The 20,939-nt window shown below is 40.0% G+C and overlaps 1 protein-coding gene across 5 annotated transcripts in view; it reads right to left on the bottom strand.

Moving 5' to 3' along the window:
* ZFAND6 (zinc finger AN1-type containing 6) overlaps nt 1-20,939 on the bottom strand; it is a 36,416-nt gene that overhangs the window by 2,285 nt on the left and 13,192 nt on the right. For all 5 annotated transcript variants that reach the window (XM_030228378.2, XM_018913908.3, XM_018913909.3 and 2 more), the window contains 3 exons: nt 8,985-9,154; nt 7,811-7,922; nt 5,598-5,698 (listed from right to left, as the gene is read on the bottom strand). In XM_030228378.2, the coding sequence (XP_030084238.1) occupies nt 5,598-5,698; nt 7,811-7,922; nt 8,985-9,135 (364 nt within the window). In that variant the 5' untranslated portion in view covers nt 9,136-9,154. The remainder of the gene's footprint in view (nt 1-5,597; nt 5,699-7,810; nt 7,923-8,984; nt 9,155-20,939) is intronic.

The following is a 20,939-nucleotide window of genomic DNA, read 5'->3' as shown; positions in this document are numbered from 1 at the left end:
CTGCACTGGAGCCCAGAAGGAAGCAGGTGAAAACCTAACTTTAAACATATTTCTCCTAAGGCATCTTTCAACCTACTTTAGTGTTCTCTCACATCTAAAAGAAACAGGTTACAGGTTGTGTGGGAGAGTATGAACAAGTAATAGTAGTATTTGCCTGAGTCAGGTAAAAATAGAAGTTGGCTGATTTTCCTCAAGTATTTGCACATTCCTTACATTACAAAGCAGAAATAGAAACAAAAAAAACCCTAACTTCATTTCAAGAAGGGCTAAGAGCCAACCTCTGCCTACCAGACATAGCTGGACCACAGCAGGACAAGTCTCCAGTGAGTAAGACACACAGAAGTTGGGAGTATTTGCAGCAAAGAACAAAAGCAAGCTCCAGATGGGAGGAGTGTGGATGGAAGCAGAGCTAGAACCAGTGCTATAGGGAAGGGAATACAACAGCAAGCTCAGACATTTGTCAGGGAAAAAGCTGCAGTCATCTCTGTGCAGCTGGACTTTTGTTTGCCAGAGACTGTCAGATGCAGTTCTGTGCTAGCTCTTCACCAGCTGACAGCTCTTCTGCATGACAAATCCAGTGGGGTTTTTCATGTGCTGCTATTCTGATCTTTTTTTTTCTTTTGAAAGGAAAGGGCACTCATCACTTTTGCTATGTATCAAAACACTGTACTAAGCAACATCAATGGATAGCAAGATACCTGATCACCACCAAAGACTCTGCCTGAGGGGACAGTACATTCCACAGATTAATCTAGCAAAGATACTATTATACGTGGTCTATTAATTCCTTCTCAGATACCATCCATGTTACAAGCAGAGCTTCTCTTTGTCCTGAAATTTAAAACAATTTATAGTTGGCAAAGAAAAAAAGTTCAATGCCTTTAAATGGCTGTTAAAGGGCACATTTCTGAGTGGGCATAATATCAAAAGGATTGCAAGATCCTTTGGTTCTAAAATCAGCAAGGACTAAAAGAGGTAAGTACCAGAAGGGGTAAGACTTACTCAAATGAACTTTAGTAGTTTTACACAAAAGAGATATTGCAGTCTTTATTAATTCATTAAGACTTATTCATGCCATGAGCTAACACTCTCCAGCTTGCATTTCCTGTTGTAGCAAAATCCAGTTACCTCGATCTAAGTTTCACTAAGAGCCTCTGTAACTATTAGCTAAATTTAGGAAAAATTGGCTCTCTTCCTTGCATAACAAGGCTCTCATGCACCCTTACTTACATTTTCTTTGTGCGTATGGCTCTCACATTAAAAAGGTTTAAAAATATTTAAGAGCTGCTGCTCAGTGTAGAACTGAGTGGGAAGATTCTTCTACTGCACCAGAAGTCACTTTGTATCTACTGTAGTAACCATAAATTTTAGGTCTCAATTTGCTTTTGAATAGAAGCTAGAGACCTGAACCAAAATCCTCTATGAGAATCACAAATGTCCCAACCACCCTAGATGGCCAAGTGCCACTGTTCAGTCTATAAGCTACCTGTGATGACCACAGCAAAAAAAAAGCCAGGTAAGATGCAATCCTGTCCAGCTTGGAGCCACTCCCAACTGCTGGACTTCATCTGGATTCCAGGATGCTGCTGCCTGCCCTCCTTGAACCAAGCTGACCCTTCCCCCAGCCCCAGCCCTGCCTGCAGCAAAGAACAGAAGCTCTGGCAGCAGCAGTACAAGCTGCCAACTAACCAAAAAGGAGGAAGGTATGAACACAGTCATATTTCTGGAGTTGACAAGTTGGGCTGGTCACTAGAAGTTCCCTGGTTTACAAAACATGTTCCTAGCTAACCAAAACAAGCAGAGCCTGGATTTCCTCCTAAAGGCACAAGCTTTTCCTATTGCTTTGCTTGTGCAAACCCCTGCCTGAGCTTCAGTGTGCTCTGACTGAGCACAAAAACAGCAGCCACATGACAAAATGTACTCCAGCCTCTACACCCCTGCAGGCACAACACAGCTCTGTGTGTGCAGCAGGACACCCATCTTGTTCTCTCTCTCGATGTTTTATATTCATCACACCTGCATTACTGTGCAGTGATTTTAAAAGAAAAAGGTTTCTCATTCCTACAGAAGAGCATGAACAACGACATTTACTTCTTAAGAGCATTTCACTAGGGCTAGTAAGAAGAACCGCAACATCTCCAGAGGAGTGAAATGTGAAGTTAATCCAAAGGAGAATATCACTACTTGTGAACATTTTAAACTGACATAATCAGCCTAAAATACACTGTTTAAATGTTAGGAAGTGGCAAATTAAGTAAGAGCACACTCACCCACAGAATTTAGTTTTAAATCTTTCTGTTGAGTGTTTCCTCCCCCCTGGAGCATTCACCCAGTATATCATGATATCCTGTCTTATTTGATACACTTGTGTCATAATCATACTCTACCCCTGAGTCCCTGGTATTGCTTCTCACTTCTCACAGAAGTGAGAAGCATCAATCAATTCCTTTCCAGTATGTCTACTGAGCCCACCCTGATAAGGCTCACTGAAGCTGAAGCCATTAGCTCAACTGCATTCACCTTAGGTCCAAGTAACCCCAATATAAAATTCTGTAGCCATCTAATTATTTTAATATCAAGTTTTTTAAACTTTGTTTGAATTTCACTGTTTAACCTCACTAAAATCCAGATATGCACAAAATCAGGTGACTTCATTCAATACAGCCATGTACCTTTTAGACAGTTAATCCAATCTAACTTTGTACTTTGGTTTTCCAAATAACAACCACACCACATGACGTGAGTGATAGCATTTTGCAATGCTAACAGTACATGCTCCTCTCCAATTCACAACAAGCTTGAAAACCACAGAGGCTGTTTTCATTCTCAGAAGTTTTCAGCCTCAGAGGGGCTGAGTCCATCCATTAGTTGGATTTCTACTTTTACCACCATGCTCTTCAGTTGTAGGAGCTCCATAATATTTGTGGTGGAGTCCTCCTGCCTTCCCTACCAAGCTTCAGTTACCTTTAAAATCCTCCCTGAACCAGAAGCATGAATCCTAACCTGGATGGTTTTAACCATCTTCCTTTACCCCAGGGAAGTGAAGCACCTCTTTACCTGCTTGCAGGCTTGCCTGGAGGCAGCCCTGTTAATCCCCTGGCTAACAAATCAGGAATCCTGACTGGCTAATCCTAACAAGGCCATCATATTGAGCAAAAGGCACAATAGCTCAGGAGGTAATTAAAATTACTTGGAATCGAAGAAAGCTGCTAGAAAAGCTGGACTGTACACTTCTTGAGTTTTATTTAACAACAATTTTAATGTTGTTAAATACCATGAACATGTCTTTAATGGCATGTTCATGGTATTTAACAACAAAATTTTTAAAAATTTCTATTAGTCCCTATCTTAGAGCATCTGGCCTTTTGCACTGTTCCACAAGCATCACCATACAGACACTAGCTCTAAAGCCTACACTTTTTAACATTCTAGAATTTTCCTCTATTTCTTCTGCAATGCATAAATCCAACAAAAACAAATCTGAAATGCTCTTTGGGAATTTTATCCCTTTGTAGCTTTAGCCTGACTGCAAACAGCAAGAGCTGTGTTGCACGCAGCTCAAGTCTCATTTATCTGTCTGCTTTAGAAAAGTAATAACAGTAATCTAAGAAAGCTTAATTATTCACCCAGTCCTTCATTCAATGTTGTTGTAGCCTGGTAATTTTTGTTAAATGGCAAGTTAAGGGGACTTCAGCTGAACACAATACATTAACTTACAGCAGCAGCATAGAACAATTTGCCCCTGAACAGACATTCCCACAAGGCAAGATTTTATCAAAATAAATACTGACATTATTTCTCCTGTTCCCCTACATCAACAAAAGTACTATTAGACACACTTCACTCTGGGACCAACTAGCATATTGCTGTGAATTATTTTTTTCCTAAATGTTACAAACTTAGGCAATGTTAAAAAAAAAACTCCTTGGATTCACATGCTTGTCACCAACCTAAAATTCAAATTCCAAAAAAAAAAGAAACTTCAGGATGCACAACTGTGACAGCAATTCAATGAAATCCCTCTCAGCACCCATTCTAAGCTGCTTTCCTTCCAAACTTACATTTTCAAACCAAAATGCTTTAAAACTGGAAACACTACATTTCCTATGATTTTCAGTCAAGGGACAACACAGAAGGAACTCTTAAGAAAGTAAGGCTGACCCTACCAGAGAGTTATAAATAGGGATGGTAATTTAGAACTGCAACTACATGCTGGTGATGTTCTTAGTTTAGAAATGAGGGTACAAAGAAAAGGACAGAGGACACAGCTGAGTAACCTCAACACCTGATATATGTTGATCCTGCAGATACATCCCTAAATTCAAAGCTTCTGGTTGAGAAACCTCTTATCTTTTCACAAGGAGAATGAGCTTGAGAGGTGGAGAATTAGAAACAGCACAAATTTATCCAAGTGTGTAAGAAGAGAGACATGCCTCTGATAACTTGCTGGGAAAAGTCTTTTCACAGGCCCAAGACTCACAGTGCCAAGGTCAATAAAGTGAAGTACTGCCTCTGTCTCCAAGGTGAAAAGCCAGTAGATGCATTGTCAAAATAGAGACAAGAGCTCCCAGCTCTGGAACACAAACTTCCTAACAGGTATTAGAGAGTATCTCTAGAATGCAGAGATCCTACAGAAAAAGACAGGTCAGGTTTAGAAAAGTATCTGAGAAGCAAAGCTTTGATACCAGAGATACAGTCAAAGAAGTAATATTTAGAATGTTTAAGTGGAATTACAAGTTGTATTTGTAAAAAACCCACACTTCTACGTTTAGACTAGTCCACAAAAATAAATCCTCCCCACTAAAACCTAAACTGTCTCAGCAGAAGGCAGAATACTTACTGACTTACCTTTAAATACCTTTTATAATGCCTATAGATTAGCAGTCTGAGCCCATTTTGTATACCACCTGGCATTTTTGCATTTCCTAAGAAATACTAATAAATTTTTTTAGTCTTAAGCTCTGAAAGTCTGCACATAGAAAACAAGAAAAAAGTGAAAAGAAACTTTTCATTGTACCAGCAAGAAAGATTTTAGGCCAGTATAATTAGCCACTGTGCTTCAAGCAAACATGGCCTGTGGTTTGGTAATTTTGTATTTGAAAAAGTGAATTTCAGTAGTTCAAAATCCTACACCACTACAGTTCAGAGATGAAAGTTTCTTTTATAGGTGTTTCTGTTTATAAAAGATACTGACCCTGTTCTGGCAATGGCTCTGTCAAACACCCCCTACCACAAAGATGCTCATAAACTTCTGATATGTGCTGTAAATGGTCACTCTGAGAAGTAACAGAGACTCAAAACTCTACTCAGATGTAACAGCCATGGCACAGACACAGAACAGGATGCTGATTTATGATGTGCATTTCCAACACCAATTAAAACACTTGTTTATGGCAGACACTGACATCACCAATTAAACATAAGCTTTCAGTTTCACTTGCCATTTAAGAAAAGAAACTTTATTCTTATTTTGCCTTCTGATTTCACAGAATATTTGGGTTTGAGAATCAGACATGTTTGAACAGGACTGTATTAAGAACAGCTGAAGTTTAAAAAGCATTGTTCATAAGTTCAGTCACTGAAAACTAAGCACCAACCTTGCAACTCTTCTGTCTCAGGTACTGTTTTGTCCACAGCCGTACTATCCGCTTGGGATGATGCTACAGATTCTGTTAAAAGTGACTGACTGGACACAGGGCTGAGGGGCAAAAGAAGAAAATAATGATTTTTATTATGCATTTCCACATTCTTTTCCCGTAAGACACATTAGGGCACTTCTTGATGAGAAGGTATCCCAGAACATTTCACTCTGAAGTTGTTTGTGTAACCACTTAAAACTGCTACAATCTGAACTGACATAAAAGGTAAACATTTTTTTTCCAACTCATACTGAATGCAACAAAACAGTTCCACTGTAAAAAAGGAAAAATATTTTGGGTGGTTTGGCATACCATCGTTCCACACAGAAGCAACAATGCAACATTCAATATGCAAGGACCTTTATAACAGAAGTCAGCAAGGTAATTGTAGAGGAGACAGTTTCAGTGTTCTGGTGAAACGAACGAGAAAATTGCAGCATGTCAATGTTTCCAGTAATAAAGCTGCAGCAGCTGCACACAGAACCCCTTGGATTTTCACAGTGTAAAGTGGTGCAGGCTAAACTTCCCAACCCTTTAGCCATACTGCTAAATCACAGCACAGCTGAACGCTCACCAATGAACACCCTAAGCAGTTCAGAGAGAGCAATTCAACACTAGCCATGACTCCCAGCCAAGCTGCTCATCCAGCAGCTCTCCTATGGAACAAGACAGAGCTCAGGTCCCAAGCAAGAGGTAGCACTCTCTCATTTGCATTTTTTTCTTCCTTTCCACTGAGGGATTCACTCTGAAGGCAAAAACCATATTATCCTGCAGCCCATGAACCAGCACTCCATAGCACAATGGGAGCACTGGAGCTGCAATTTTAATTGTCAAGAACGGCACATAGGTCTTGAACTGCCTGTCTGGCCACCTACAAAAGGGCACTGTCAATTAATTTTATCTGTCCTCAGAGTATCTTAAGTCTGAGGTATTTCCAGAGACTGAAGCTGAATTCCTGCTTTTTTTATTTTGAAAACAAAAACCCAAGCAAGTGACACTTATTTTTTTCAAGTGCAAGTCCAAGAACAACCATCCACTCCTTTCTCCTGCAGCCAGTAATCAAGCCAGTGATCAGTGAGGTACTTCTACTCTTTCATGGTTTTATTGAAGTTGTGACAGAACAAAGGCACGGCACTGTAATTGGTTCACATCTGTGCATTGACCTGGATGAACTTTTTTTTTCTTTTTACACACACCAGAAGAGTTGTTTCAGGGTAAGATATGTATTTTCTAACCCAACTATAAACCTCAGAATGGAAAGACTAAATATAGCATCAAGCATGGCACCTAGCTCTCAGTTCATATGCAGGATCCAAGCATGAGATAACACCTCCTATAAAAAGCTAGGGAGCAGAAAAATCTGAGCAGAATCAATCAGCTGTAACTGATGAAATCTCCCTTGCCCTGTGTTCTACTACATTCATTTTTTTAAAGAAAAGTTGAAATGAGTATTACTGCAAGTTTAGCTTGCATAGTATATAACACACTAACACTTTTCACTCAAAAATTTTCCAAAGCGCTTAAGTTGCTGTTGGTTGTGTCACTCCAAACTGAAATGGAGCCACTAAATATAAACAAATATTTAGCTTTTACAAATGGAGAACACTTACTAAGTCTGAGTGATTTATAAGAGGATATTATGTATCCTTGAATAGCCCAGATGGAAATTACTTGTTTAATAAGAGATCAGTTCAGTAGCACAACTTGTACCAAGACTTCTGTCTTTACCCTGTTCTAGTACTCTCCACTTGCAAAGCAACTGGCTTGTTAACACATTATCATACATTTATTTATGAGAGCTCTTGTAAACAGCTCCCTGCCATTTTAAAAAATCCTCAGATTTCCAGGATGAGAAGAGTTCTCCTTTGGTAAATGTACAACTACAAGTTGAGGAAGCAGAAGAGCAGCCAGACAAATCTCTGTAGAACAGAAACTGACAACTTCTATTTGAAGCTAAATTCTAAAGACAAATTTCCATTTGAATGCCAGATGAAGCACAGAGATCTGCTAGCATTCACCCTGAGATCCCATGCTTCAAAGTTAGCACTGAAATCTTACACCTTTGCCTAATCCTGGTTCCAGCATTTAATTATGCAGGATCAGCACACTTCATTTAACCATTTTGACAGAGATTTTTCTGTAAAGACACAGAGCAGACTGAAGCACCTTACCTTGGCTGCATAGATGGAGTCGATGTAGAATCTAAAGTGGACTGAGTTTCCTGGGCACTGCCCTCTGTGCACTGGACCGGTAAGGACTCGGTGATACTACTGACAGAGGCTGCTGCAAGACACACCCAGGGAAAAGGTGTTATGCTGCTTCCTGGCATTACAAAAGTTACACACTGCATTTACTCTTTGACCCCTACAACACCAGCCAGGAGAGTAATTGAATCTCTGCCTACAACATAAGGAAATGTAATTTTACGAAAATGTAATTATGTTTGGCCGTATTTTGATCTTTCTCCAGCCCCAGGCCTCCAGAACTTACACTGCAAAAAATTTCGAAGCTGGAATTTTAAAGCAGTTACTATTTTTTTACTAATTAAAGCAGCTTTCTCAGAATGAACTGCTGTACTCTGACACAAGAAGCTGGTGTTTTGCTTAAAAAACCAAGATGGATCTGGGAAAATATCCATTTTTATCCAAATAGCCAACTCCAGATGCATTTTGAACATGTAGAACCCAGATCCCCAGATTTCAATAGAAGATATTGCCTCTACTTAAAAGGTCAGGTTGAAGGAAAGGCAACAGTACACAGGGCACTGGGCCAAAGAGAACAGAAGGCATGTGAAGTTAAGGAGGAACTATTGTTGCCTTTTCCCAACCTGGAGATGAAACTCTAAGGTAATTTTAGTAAGGAGGTAATGTAAGAGCAGATCTTTCCTTGAAGGCCTTCAGGGGCAGTTATGGAAAGATGTCCACAAAAGCCCCCTGAAGGCCTTCAAAAGGAAATGGCATCACTATAAAGTGTTTACAGGTTAATCTTTAGGAATGAGGTCACAGTGATGAAATACCTGTTCTTAAAATGCCTTTCACAAGCATTCCCCAATTACTCTGTCAGTAATTTCAGCAAAAATATGTTGTAGTGTTTTTTATCATTTCAAATGAGAAATACTCAAATGAATACAAAAGGTATTAGTGTGAGTCTACTTCTGAGCAGATTAGCAGTAACACAATGACATTATGAGCATTCCATCCAAGCTCATTCCATAAGGTAAGATGCTGGAACGCAATGGCTTGCACTAAAGCTCCAACGATCAGTATGTGGACATGGCCAGGAAGCTGCTGCCCGCCGGGTCAGGCTGAGCTGTTGACACACACACTGTGTGCTGGGGTTACTTACCAGGAGGGCTAATTCTACCATTACTGTTCTGCCTTTGAAGGTGTTCTTTGTAGCACACTGAGCACATGCCATTTGTGCGAGGATTCCCGTAAAATCCGCAGCCAGTGGAACAAAGCATAGGCACTTGGCTACGGTTGGTTTCTTGAGCCATTCTCCCTTCGTCTATAAACCTGAAATTGATACACACAACCCAGCATTTAGAGGCCTGAGAAAACTCTTCTTTTACAGCTGACATTTGAAAATCGGGAATTTCCTATAGCTCAGCAAAAAGACCATCCAGAAAAAATGCCTTGTGGGTAACTCGGTGCCCTTTCCCAAAAAGTCTATAAAGCCTGCCCATTAATACAAATACAGTCATATGTAGGCTTTGCATGACCCACCCTCCCAGCCCCACCAATTTATTTTCAATGCATACCCCACAAAGAAAAGTAATTTTATCAAATATCGGAAGTATTACTGCTTCTGGCAGTCAGGTAAGGGGAGTAGGGGAGGGGGACACTTATGCTGAAACCTGAACACCTGACACTGTGCATGAGAACTGTAAAACAGAGTCAAGCATGGTAACACAGGCTTACTTGCTGCATAATTATAATTAACAACAGTCACATGAATCCACATGTCACTGTTTAGTCACTGCGTCATTAGTGAAAGACGACACAACTGCTTACCACAAACCCTGGATTGAGATTTTTCACACACTAAGAAAATCACCCTTACAGGCAAAAGTATTAGACCACATTACACAACCTCCTATTTATAAATTCACTGCGAAAATATAGTAAAAATGAGAAGTAAGAGATTTGTAAGTTGAGAGATATACGACATATGAGTTGCCAAATTATAAACCCCAAATTTAAGGATGGTAAATAAAGACTATAATTTTTTTTCCCCTGGCTTGTATTAATCAAGTTTACAGATATTTGCAAGACACTACAAGAAAATTACAACAAATGACAATTTCCATCAGTGTTCTGAGACTCCTAACTATTATCAAGTGGTTTAACTTGGAAATAATTTTTGACATGTCTTTTCATGAGATAAAATTACTTTTCCATCCTTCCCCCTCCATAAATATACAATTGAAATTTTTTTACCAATTTTGAAAAAAACCCCACAGCTTCCCATTAAGAAACTAGGTATATAAAGGTATAAATTACTTATATTTAATTCAAGATCAACTTAGATCTACCATTTCCTGATTAAAAAGTAACCTGAAGCATGGGTAATTTTAATTCTTGCAAGTCAAGCCAAAGATAAGCAATATTACTGAAAAAATAAAAATCAACCCTGCAAGTAACATCAGCATACATTTCAAACAAACAAAAAAAAACAAACAAAAAAAAAAAAAAAACCCAGAGGGAAAGGGGTTTCAAGATACTTGAGCGCTTCATCAATTGCCATGTTATAAAACTAGATGAAACCATAGTAAGATGTGCCACAGTAAAAAATATTTCCTTTTACATAAGCTGTATTCAAAGCCAAACACAAACAACATTCCCATTATTGTGTTTCCAGAGAAATCTCCTCATCTCCTCTCACACCCACATCCACTCCATTTTGTTTTTATTTCCCCAAAACATATGAAATTGATACCAAGAGCAAACCTCTGAGTTGCAAAGCCAACAGCAACACAGAAACAAGTCAAGTCTTCTGCTCACAGCAATAAGGTACTCTATGGATGAGGAAGGATTCAAGATATAAGACAAGGAAGAGGTACAGGCAGGAAGACAACCAAAATCTGATAGTATCTTTTTCAGCTTCAACCTGCAATTAAGCTTATTTCAGCTGTTGACTACACTCCCCCACCCCAACAGAGAATCACTTGCTTTCAACATACAAAGCCCCCATTGACCTCACACGACAGCTAAATTTGATTTTTGCTGAAGTACTGCACTTGTAGCTGAAAGAGCACTTTCATTCCTGCTTTTCTCCAGACAGTCTTTCAGAATGAAACTGCAAGTAGTGCATGTGGAATTTAATTCTTATGCTGGGCCCAACATTTCAGAGAAGCCATTTCAGGGAAGTGCAAATGAATATGAATTTTCTGTGCTTTGGTAACCAGAACCAATTTGAAGCTGAAAGCTTAGGCAAGTCACTTTTGGCATAGAATGTTTAAGATTGAAAGACTAATTAAAAACACTTTTGACTGAATATTTCAAGAGCTAATAGAGATTCAACGTCACAATGCAGAATTAATCCTTTTAACTTTAGGCAGCAGCATATTAAAAAACCCTACACTAACTTCCAGACTGTACCATGATTTTCTTTCTGTTCAATATTAGCTTCAAGCAGCACACAGATACTCAGTAACTGCACCAGCCACTGCTAATATTCTGCAACACAACATTGCTGAAGGGATCAGGTGCTAACACAAACACGGAATAACAATCTCTAGCTTGGATGTAAAAAAAAAAAAAAAAAAAAAGTTCTGCTCCAATTCAATAAACAAACTGTGAAAGGTGCCCAAAGATGCCCAGATGAAAAACAAGAAAAGCTGGCCTGAGTTCCAGCTAAGCCAGTTCCCAAGTTCATTAACCAGTGGATCCTGTCACCAGTCAAAGCACAAGCCACTGGCATGAGGCTCCAAAACACTTCAGTCTCCAAAGGGAAGTGCCAGGGATTCTTCTGAAGAGTTTTAATAAGGGCCACAGGAAGCGGAAGATCTTTCATTGGTTGCTAATATTTGAGAAATACAATGAATAAGAGATAGGATCAACCTGATGCAATGTTATGAAGCCAAAGAAGAACTTGCACCAAGACAACAGCTTGTTGGATATGAAGAGGACAATTGGGTACAATCCACCTCACCCACACAATTACTGCTGTGAGCTACCAAAAAACCCACCAGGAAAAGAAAGGACCATCACCAACACAAAGTTTTCTGACAGTTCAGTGAGCTCAATCAGTTCACATGCAAAACACAACAAGTTTCAGAAAGTCCAACACAGGAGAGTCTCTGGAACTGATGTGAGGAAGGACAAGTGACCAGGAGGGACAACACATGTTTTAGCAGCCTATAAGCTCCTGGGATGGTTGAATTCATCTATTTGAACCCTAAAGCCACAGAATGACAAACCAGTATAATAAGTGCTCCCATGTTTAGCCCTCGCTTTCAGTGCTCACATGTACGAAAATGAAACAAGGAAATGATCAAACTTAAAAAAAAAATCAACCTCCACCTTCTGCTAATTAGTTTCAACACAGATTGGTTTCTGAGCTCATTGGTCACATGTGTGGCATTTGGGCAGGAGAGAGGGTCTAGCTGCAGACACATGTGGAAACGCCTGTTTCAGCAGCAGAGCTGCTAAGAGAGCCACAAGCCAAAACCAGGCATTGAAAAGACAACAAAAGAGACCCAGGTACTGGCAGTTCCTGCCACTGCACTCCAGCCATGCCTCTCCTGTACACACGGATGACAGAGCGCTGCTGCATGGGGACTCTGGGCCCCAGGCAAACTGCCACCAGCAGAGCAGCCGGACTCTGGCCCCACAGCAGCAAACACGGGCAGCGAGAGATCACAGAGCAGATGTTTTTGGGGGAGGGAAGGACCTCCCATCAGCCCAGTTCTTGGCTCAGCTTCAGATGATTTGTTTCAAAACCGTAATGCCTCACGCAGGAAGATCCACAGTATACACGAGCCCAAACATCCCACGAAGCAGTGGAGGTGGGCAGTCACTGCTGAAACCACTGTCAGAGGGGCAGGCATGCTCCCACAGCTCTGGCCACTGCTGTTTCCCATCCCTGCCTGCAGCCACATCAGCTCAGCCATCTCATGCAAACAACACAAATATTTGTTCTGGTGCACTGGAGAGCTTGCTCATCTGATAGAAGATCAACTCCAGAGAAATGACATACACTGCACAGGAAGTGACATGGCTAAAAATAGGACAACCCTTTTTAGGGGCAGCAAGCCCTTGCTGAGCATCAAGCCTACTGTAAAATAAATCCCAAGTGCATACACTATCCATAATTTCAAAAATGGCCTCCCCTAGCTTGGCTTCAGCATGACACTTGAAATAGCTTCATAGCTGAAATGACAAGGTCTTGGGATCAACATGTACGTCCCTCTTGGCTTGAGGGGTCACAAAACAAACGTGGAGCTTGTCAAGCTCCTGGAAATGCCTCTAGGCTCCGCCTGTTCCCCCAGAGCTGTGCCTGCATAGAATTCACAGAGTAATGCTATGAATTCTGAAGGTTATTCTGAATGCAGAATTGATTTAACATAAAGAAAAAGACCCAAAATGACAGAGTTCTTTACAATATTTTAAGCACATTCCCTGCTTTGCTTTACAATATAGTTGTATAACCAGTTGTACAAGCCCTAATGAGAAGGAACAGACTAGAGGGAAGTGCAAGAGCCTTAAACAACTCCTCTCAGTGCAACCCCAAAACATCTACTTTATTGAAGATTATGGAATAAACACCCTTTTTCTGTATTAACTAAAAATTGCCAAACTTCAGCTGAAATTACCACTGTTTTCTTAAAGATATTTATTGCCACTAGAAGCATAGCAGCTACACACCTCTGCAGGCTAAGCCCTCCTTTTCCTACAAATCAGGTGCTTACAGTCTACCTGTTCCGGTTACTCCTGCAAAACACAACTTCATTCATTTAATAATGCCCTCTTTACTACTGCTGTTGCTACAGGTTCTGTCTTTTCTCTCTCACCATCCCATACTCAGAATAAATTCCCATCCGTACCAAGCAAAAAATATGCAAAGGACCTGCCTATCAAATGTATAGAATTGAAGCTGTAGAAACACTAAAGCAGAGCAAATCTTCTGGACATCAAGTTCTCTGGAGAAAGAGATATCTTCCAAAATCCCAAAATAAAGCAAGCAACAAAATACTGGTGGACATCTCTTCCCCACAGAGCAGGCACCGTGATACCGGTCTTCCTCCCCACCCCCCTTTCTTCTTTTCCTTTTAATTAAAATGTTTATATGCCACTAGTTTCAAATAACTGATACCCTAGCCTTATAGGCTTCAAATGTTAATCAGTAAGATCAGAGAGAGCAGCATTTAGCAGGATTAAACACACAAGGTTTAAGAATAATCTCTTTCACTGCCCCCCCACCCAATTCTAGACAAGAAAAAAAAAAATCTGGCACAGAAGCCAGCTTTCTCTTCATCTGTCTTCCCCAAAGAAAAAGGTCTCTTGAATACCAGTTGTTACCCTCATACTTCAAGTTGTGGTAAGGAAAAGAAGCAGATCCTCACATCCTGCAGTACAGTCTTGTGTCCTGCAAACACTCCTAATATCTGTGACTGGTATGGGAAGGATCTCTCCCAAAATCTAATGCTGAGACCACCCAAACAGCATTATGCCTCAGCATAGCAGACAGAGTTTGAACCATTCTGATGCCAGCTTCGAAACTGCTTCTCAGAGAGAAAGCAGAACAAGAGTCGTGTGAACGACTCTTCACTGTCAAAATCAACACACTGACAGTTTTACCTGACACTCACCTCAAATGATAAATCCAATTTTAACAAGTGATTAAAATATTGCCTCCTCTGTCATAATCACCTTTATAATGAAGTAGTTCAGCACTGACTGGAATAGCATCAACACTAATGGTCATTTTCTCTTTGTGCTAATGAAGCAAAGAAAAAGCTGCAGAAGTGGTAATGTGTGCTGCTTAAACACACAAAGCTTCATGCCAAGCACAAATAAAACACAAAGTTGGGCACACAAAAATACACTTCACTTTGCAGCATGCACTGGCACAGATACCCAATACCACCTGTACCACCATATGAAAAGGCAGGCTGGTACAAAAGGCAATAAATAGGAAATGCATTTCTTTACAGGCTTATCAAAACAAAGGGCAAATAGAAGCCCAAGACCAAAGTTCTGTTGAATCTTGCTGCAGAAGCTTCCAAAGCACTGGCTGTGATTGAGGATACCAGTTCATACTGGAATTTGCTGCTGAGGTGTCCTGCTTCCAGCAGGACATTATTCAGGGTATAAAGCACTAGAATCACAAATTAATAGCAAGCTACAGAACAGTACTGGGTTTTTTTATTCCATTGCTGTCTCCCAAAAGACTCCAATTTACATTCACTGAGCAGTCATTTGTAGCTGCTTTAAGGCATTATCATGTCCCAGCAACTTGCTATGGAGCCAAGAAGAACTGGCAGATTTGAATAGGGGCCTCAGTCATTACAGCTCAGCCCAGCTTGCTGGTTGCAGTCAGACATGTCATTTCATCTTAGAGCTCACCCTTGCTAAAGCACTGCAGCTGGTTCACATTTGCCAGCACAGCTACATGTGTAGTTACACTCTGACCCAGTTTCATCAGAATGCTTTGAGTTAAAAAAAGTGAATATGGTTAAGGACCAGCTATGCAAGCAGATCTGTAAGGGCAGTGACCTCTTTGTTCCTTTAGCAGCAGAACACACAGCTGCTGCATTTTTCAAAACACAGGAGTTCCAACTTCCTCAGCACCAAGAGAATCCATACATTTTAAAGCTTTCCACTCACTCCACTGAGCCTCCAGTTTTCTTCATGCTCAAAGTTTAAAAATTGCAATGTGAAGTAGAATTTATATGACTTCATAACAAAAACAAAATACTCACGCTAGTGACCAAAGACTTACATAAGATGTTCTTTTAACTCACTTGTCAAGTGAGTTAATATCTACTATGTCCCTGTCTATTCCTGTTGAACAGCTTTTTATTTTTCTTTCATGCACAGACTTAATTTAGGCTACAATCAAGTACTTATACTAGACACTCCTAGCAGAAACTTTACAAAAAGGCATAAAGAGTTAGAGAAGTCTTTTCTTCACTTTCAATTTTTATTAGTTAGCAAGCTTAAATCCTTCCATACAAGAACTAAAACATAAATAAAATTTGAACTCTTAAGAAGGCAATATCTCAGATTTAAGATGTCAGAAAGACTGTGGAAGAATCACACTAGTAGAAAAAAGACACTCATGAGAGAAAGTGGCAGATGGACAGAAGAGAGACAGTTCAGGTCTTAGGAAGGGACAGAACATTAGCAACTTTTGTAACTAATCTGAGCCAGAATATCATAAGCCCAGGAACACCTGGTACAGACAAAGCCTCCAGTGTTAAAGCGTGTTTGCTGCTAAGTACAGCTGACTGCTCTTGTACTCAAGGTTACACAAGGAACAACAGAACATTTCACTACAACCTCTCCACTCTTGCTAAGCAAGAACAAAGATGCACAGATTCCATACTGGTATCAAGGAGATCACTGATAATAAGGACTCAGCTTTCCATGCTTGTCTACATACACTGTTAATAGATGTTACTTTGAAACTGTAATTACTACTTGTGACCACGCTTAACCTTTGCAAAGCATGGATTACCAGACCCAAAGATTAACTTCTGTAAAAGTGGTACCTCAGACTCTCATTCCCCTCATGCAAAAGCATCTAATTGCTTGCAGTAACCAAAGTCTACGCACAAAAACAAGTAGAAGCAAATTTTTCATACTTAATTTCCAAACTTTCTAGTATAGTCAACACACCAAATAAAGGGTCAATTCCATGAACATTATTACTCTACTGAAGATTAATTCTTAAAAAATTCCCCAACAATTAACAAGCAATGTAAGAGGTACATTTTATTACCTAGTAGGAAGAATAAAATTTTATTTATTTTGGATTTCAAAGAGGCAGAGTACAGACAAAAGGACCTGTATTGAAATTACAGAAAGCTGCCATACAGAGCTACTGGTGTGATGCCAGGTTTTTGCAGTAATGACCACTACTTTATGGATCATCTGCTAACCGCTAAGACATTTAAAAAATTAAGTGCAGCACTCTGTATAAAGCCTTCCACACTCCTATTTATCATGCATTTCAACTTGAGTCTAAAGCAGCAAAATACAAGTCAGGATGCCAAGGATTATCACTGTTTGTACATTTCAGCCTGTATATTGGGACTTCCTAGCTGTTCTAGGCTAACATTGCAGCACCACTAGAATTATATCCTTGCATATGACATTATCCAAACTTCATGAGATTCAAAGAAACATCATTTTTTTCCTCTGACTTAGAAAATTTAAAAGCCTCTTATTTCCCATTAGCATGATACATTTGTAGGCCACCCCCAGTTCATCCAGCAAACTCCAGTCCAGAGCAACACAGAAATGCTTTCAGTAAGAGGCACCACCAGCATGTTCTAAGTTTCTGTCTCTCCGGTGATGACTATCAGAAAATCTAAGCTGACAAAGCTGCCTTTTTGGAGAGGTCAACCTGAATGCAAGTGAAAACAACAAACCAAAACCTACACACACAACAAAACTCACTTCTTGGGTTCAAGAGGAAAAACAGCAAACAACCCTTGGAGCTAGACATGCTTGTTTACAGTGAGCCATGACAGGGACTTTCAATAAAGATAACTAGTTAAACATTAAAAGCACTGAGAGCAACATAGTAACTGTAGTTGTTCAGTACATAGTAAAGTCAATTTCTAAGTGAGTTACAAAGAAAAGTGATAAGAGTATATAATGTGTTTCAGGAAGTTGGTTTTGATCTGGCATCCCTGGGGGAGGCATAGTGAAAGAAGTTCAAGAGGCATATCTGAGGAACACAGAGAAGACACTGGCCAGCCATCTGGTCATGCTGTCCTACCCAAAGCACTCTGTATCCATGCTAAAGCCAGAGAAGAGTGGCTTGCCCCCCAGGTATGAAGTTGTACTTACTCAGTTTAGCCTCCCCAGCTCACCCAAGATCTGAGGCAGGCAGGCTGAGCAGGCCCATTTCTGGAAGATGGCTGTCTCTGAGACAAGACTGACCCAGAAACCTTACATGAAGTTACACTTGTGACACAACATGCAGCTACTTTTAAAAGAGCACCCTTTTAGAGTGCTTGCTCTGGTATCTCTGCTCAAGAGGAAAAAGAATTCAGAAGTTAAACCCATTAGAAAAATCAAACCATGTCAGTAATTGCTTATCAGCAGTTGGTTATGTCAGCTCACACAGTTTCCATCATGTGTGGCTGAACTGGTGACAAACTGTACAAGTCACAGACATTGCTTGAGGAGCCTTTTTCTTTCCTCTGGAGTTTGTGAAATCTCATACCTGTTTTCTGGCATTCAGGTGCTGCAGGAATACTTGACTTGCCCTTCACAGTCCCATAAATTTAAGGTTTATTTGAAATCTGTCAGATAACAGAAATGCCTTCTTTTAAAATGCTCTACAAAAGGTAAGAAAGCTATTCTGAAACAGACCAGACAGGGTTGGACACTGCCTTCTCTGGTATCAGATATTGAAGCTGGTCATTTCAGAAATCAGAGGCTGTACAGAATTAGAATCAGGAGATTCTGGAATTCTCTAAATTCCTTTAGAATACCAGGCCAACAGGGATGCAGGAGAGCAACTTCATAAACTATCTTTGGTGCTTTATTTTAAAACAGGTTTGACTCAACGCACTGATGAGAAATAATCTGTAAGAAGGATTCAAACACTTACAAGATTACCCTCATAATTACTGAAAGAATAGATATAGATTCAGTAATCGCTTCTTTTGAGCTTCAGTGAATAAGTAATCTTCTCTCAATACAGCATAAGTTTCACTTATTTTAAGCATATCAAACCCAGAAGAGATAAAAGCCGCTTTAACACGAGTTCCCGAAATAGACAGCTTCTTGTTAACAAAGCACCTGTTGCCGAGAACTGACAGTAAGCACAAAACACATTATAATTTGTTTTCATAAACAGCACTATGTAGAATTTTAATTAGCTTATAATGCCACAGTTCTATGTGGGTCTAATGCTAAGGGAGCTCCTGCTCTAATATCGGGGTTCCTATGTGTTAATAAATAAAACTGTCATCATTTCTGGCTAGGGCATCTTGAATTCAGCTTAACTTCCAAGAACACTGTGATTATCATACATGATGTGTAGTTCTATTTAGAATTATGCACTATATCTAATTTAAGTGTGTAAAATTATACAATACCCTCACTGTGGCTTGATGGGGAACTCAACCTAAAGCTAAAGCCTGACCAAAGAAAGAGGGTACGTAAGGACAAGTTTTCAGCAGAAGAGGTATAAGTACAGCATTCCCTGTGGCAAAGCTGCGTTCCTCATCTCTTGCAATACACTTAAATTTAGTCAAGGGACTCAAAGGTATTACTTTGTTTTAACCCCAATGCTATTCTGGGGGGGGGGGAGGATGGGGGGGGGTTCTGCTTTTTTTTATCCCTTAATTATTTCAATCACTGGGGAAGCCAGCTTACAGGATCCCAAACAAATTACATGTACTGTGTAGATGTCTACATACTAAAACTTATCACCCTGCACAAAGCATAGGAAAATACTTCACAGGTGATTAGCAGCTGCCATGTTGGACAACTGGTATTTATCCATCACTTTAATACACTGTCAAGTTTCACTGAAGACAGGAATAGACCAACTGGTCACACTCTGAAGTTTTGCATCTTTCCTTAGTTTCCTCTCAGCTGTCACTTTACACTCCCTGAAACAATGGAACACGTAAACATCCAACTGCAACCTATAAACATACATTCAGTGTCTATTCATATCCAACTAATGCAATGGTTTCATGAAACAGGTAATTTGGGGCTTTAGATAGCTCTGTCACAGCATTGCTAGGACAGGAACTGATTGACCCTAAAGACATCATTTTTCAAAAGCTTGGATTGGCTCTTGTATCTGGTTTATGGTGTAGGTCTGCGCCAGAGGAGTCAAAGTTAACAGTGCACTGCAGGAGGAAGGTGAACCTACCAAGTCAGTAGCAGAACTAAAATTTAAAGCATTGCCTCACTTACAGCTTAAGACAAGGAAAAAGGCCCACATCACCAGGAGGTCAGAGCATGAATTAGTGAGAGTTGCCTTGTGTCAGCTTTAACTATCTAAGTGTCAAGTGAACAGATAAGGGACTAGGGAATTATCAGAAATTTGCAATGAGACACTCTCCTTTCTGAAGGTTTCCAGAAGTACACCACTTGCTCAGATGGAGAGGTCACTGCTTAAGAAAAGCTTAAAAAGATACTGGAAGCAACTTGATTGAGGACAACTGGCATTTCTTCCCCCACTGCCATCATGGAAGAGAAAATAGTTTTTTACACTTCTTCCCTAAGCCCATACAGAACAGACTGCACATATTTCAGTTTCTCAACTGAGGAGAAAGCCAGAGCTGACAGCTCTCGAGTAAGAGTCTGCATTGCAAACACTGTGCTTTAATCACTAGGGCATCGTTTTTACCTACAAAATACTCCAGTTACAACTCTGTGAACTGCCCTCCTGATAACCAAGTCTGCTATTCATTCTTTTTCCAGACAAGATTCCGCTATGTGAGCACACATTTCTAGTATAATGTCTCCCCCACTCACTGTCCAGAACACTTAGATCAGCAAGTTAAGAACACAATCACCTAAAAATAGCATGGCTGGGTGCCACTGTCTCCCCACTTATTATTGTGCTACCTTTGTACAGAGTTTTTTTCTACAACTCTACATGGAAAAATAAATGGCTTTACAGGAGGGACTTGTAATCAAAAAGGCCAAGCTGTTAAGTAGTGCCCTGGGATTTTCCCTTTTTCCTCAAGTCACATAAACAGAAATTTACATTTTTAGAAGTATTTTGAACATAACTCCTTAAGTAGATCCGATTTCTGTTTTTATCCTCTTGCCATAGTGATTGTATTCTGCCACAGAACAGACTGACACATGGCAAAGTATCAGCACTTTGTAGAGAAAGAAAAGTTCACAATATAAAGGAAAAGTACACAAACATAGAAAAAACGCAGGCCAGATCACCAACTATTTTGCTTGACATATTAAAGCCAGTGTCACACTTCAGAATGGATAAAAATGGGGAGAGAAAAATCTGCTCACAGGATATTGAGCTTCAACTGTCAACAACATGTGGCTTTCTATCATGATGCTCGTTCCCTTCCATTCACAAACTATGGCCAACAGGGCTATTACCAGGAAACAAAGCATTTTCCTTTTT

The sequence above is a fragment of the Serinus canaria genome, chromosome 10, assembly GCF_022539315.1.
Source record: "Serinus canaria isolate serCan28SL12 chromosome 10, serCan2020, whole genome shotgun sequence".
Classification (NCBI taxonomy): Eukaryota; Metazoa; Chordata; class Aves; order Passeriformes; family Fringillidae; genus Serinus; species Serinus canaria.
This window is presented reverse-complemented; position numbering and strand designations above follow the sequence as displayed.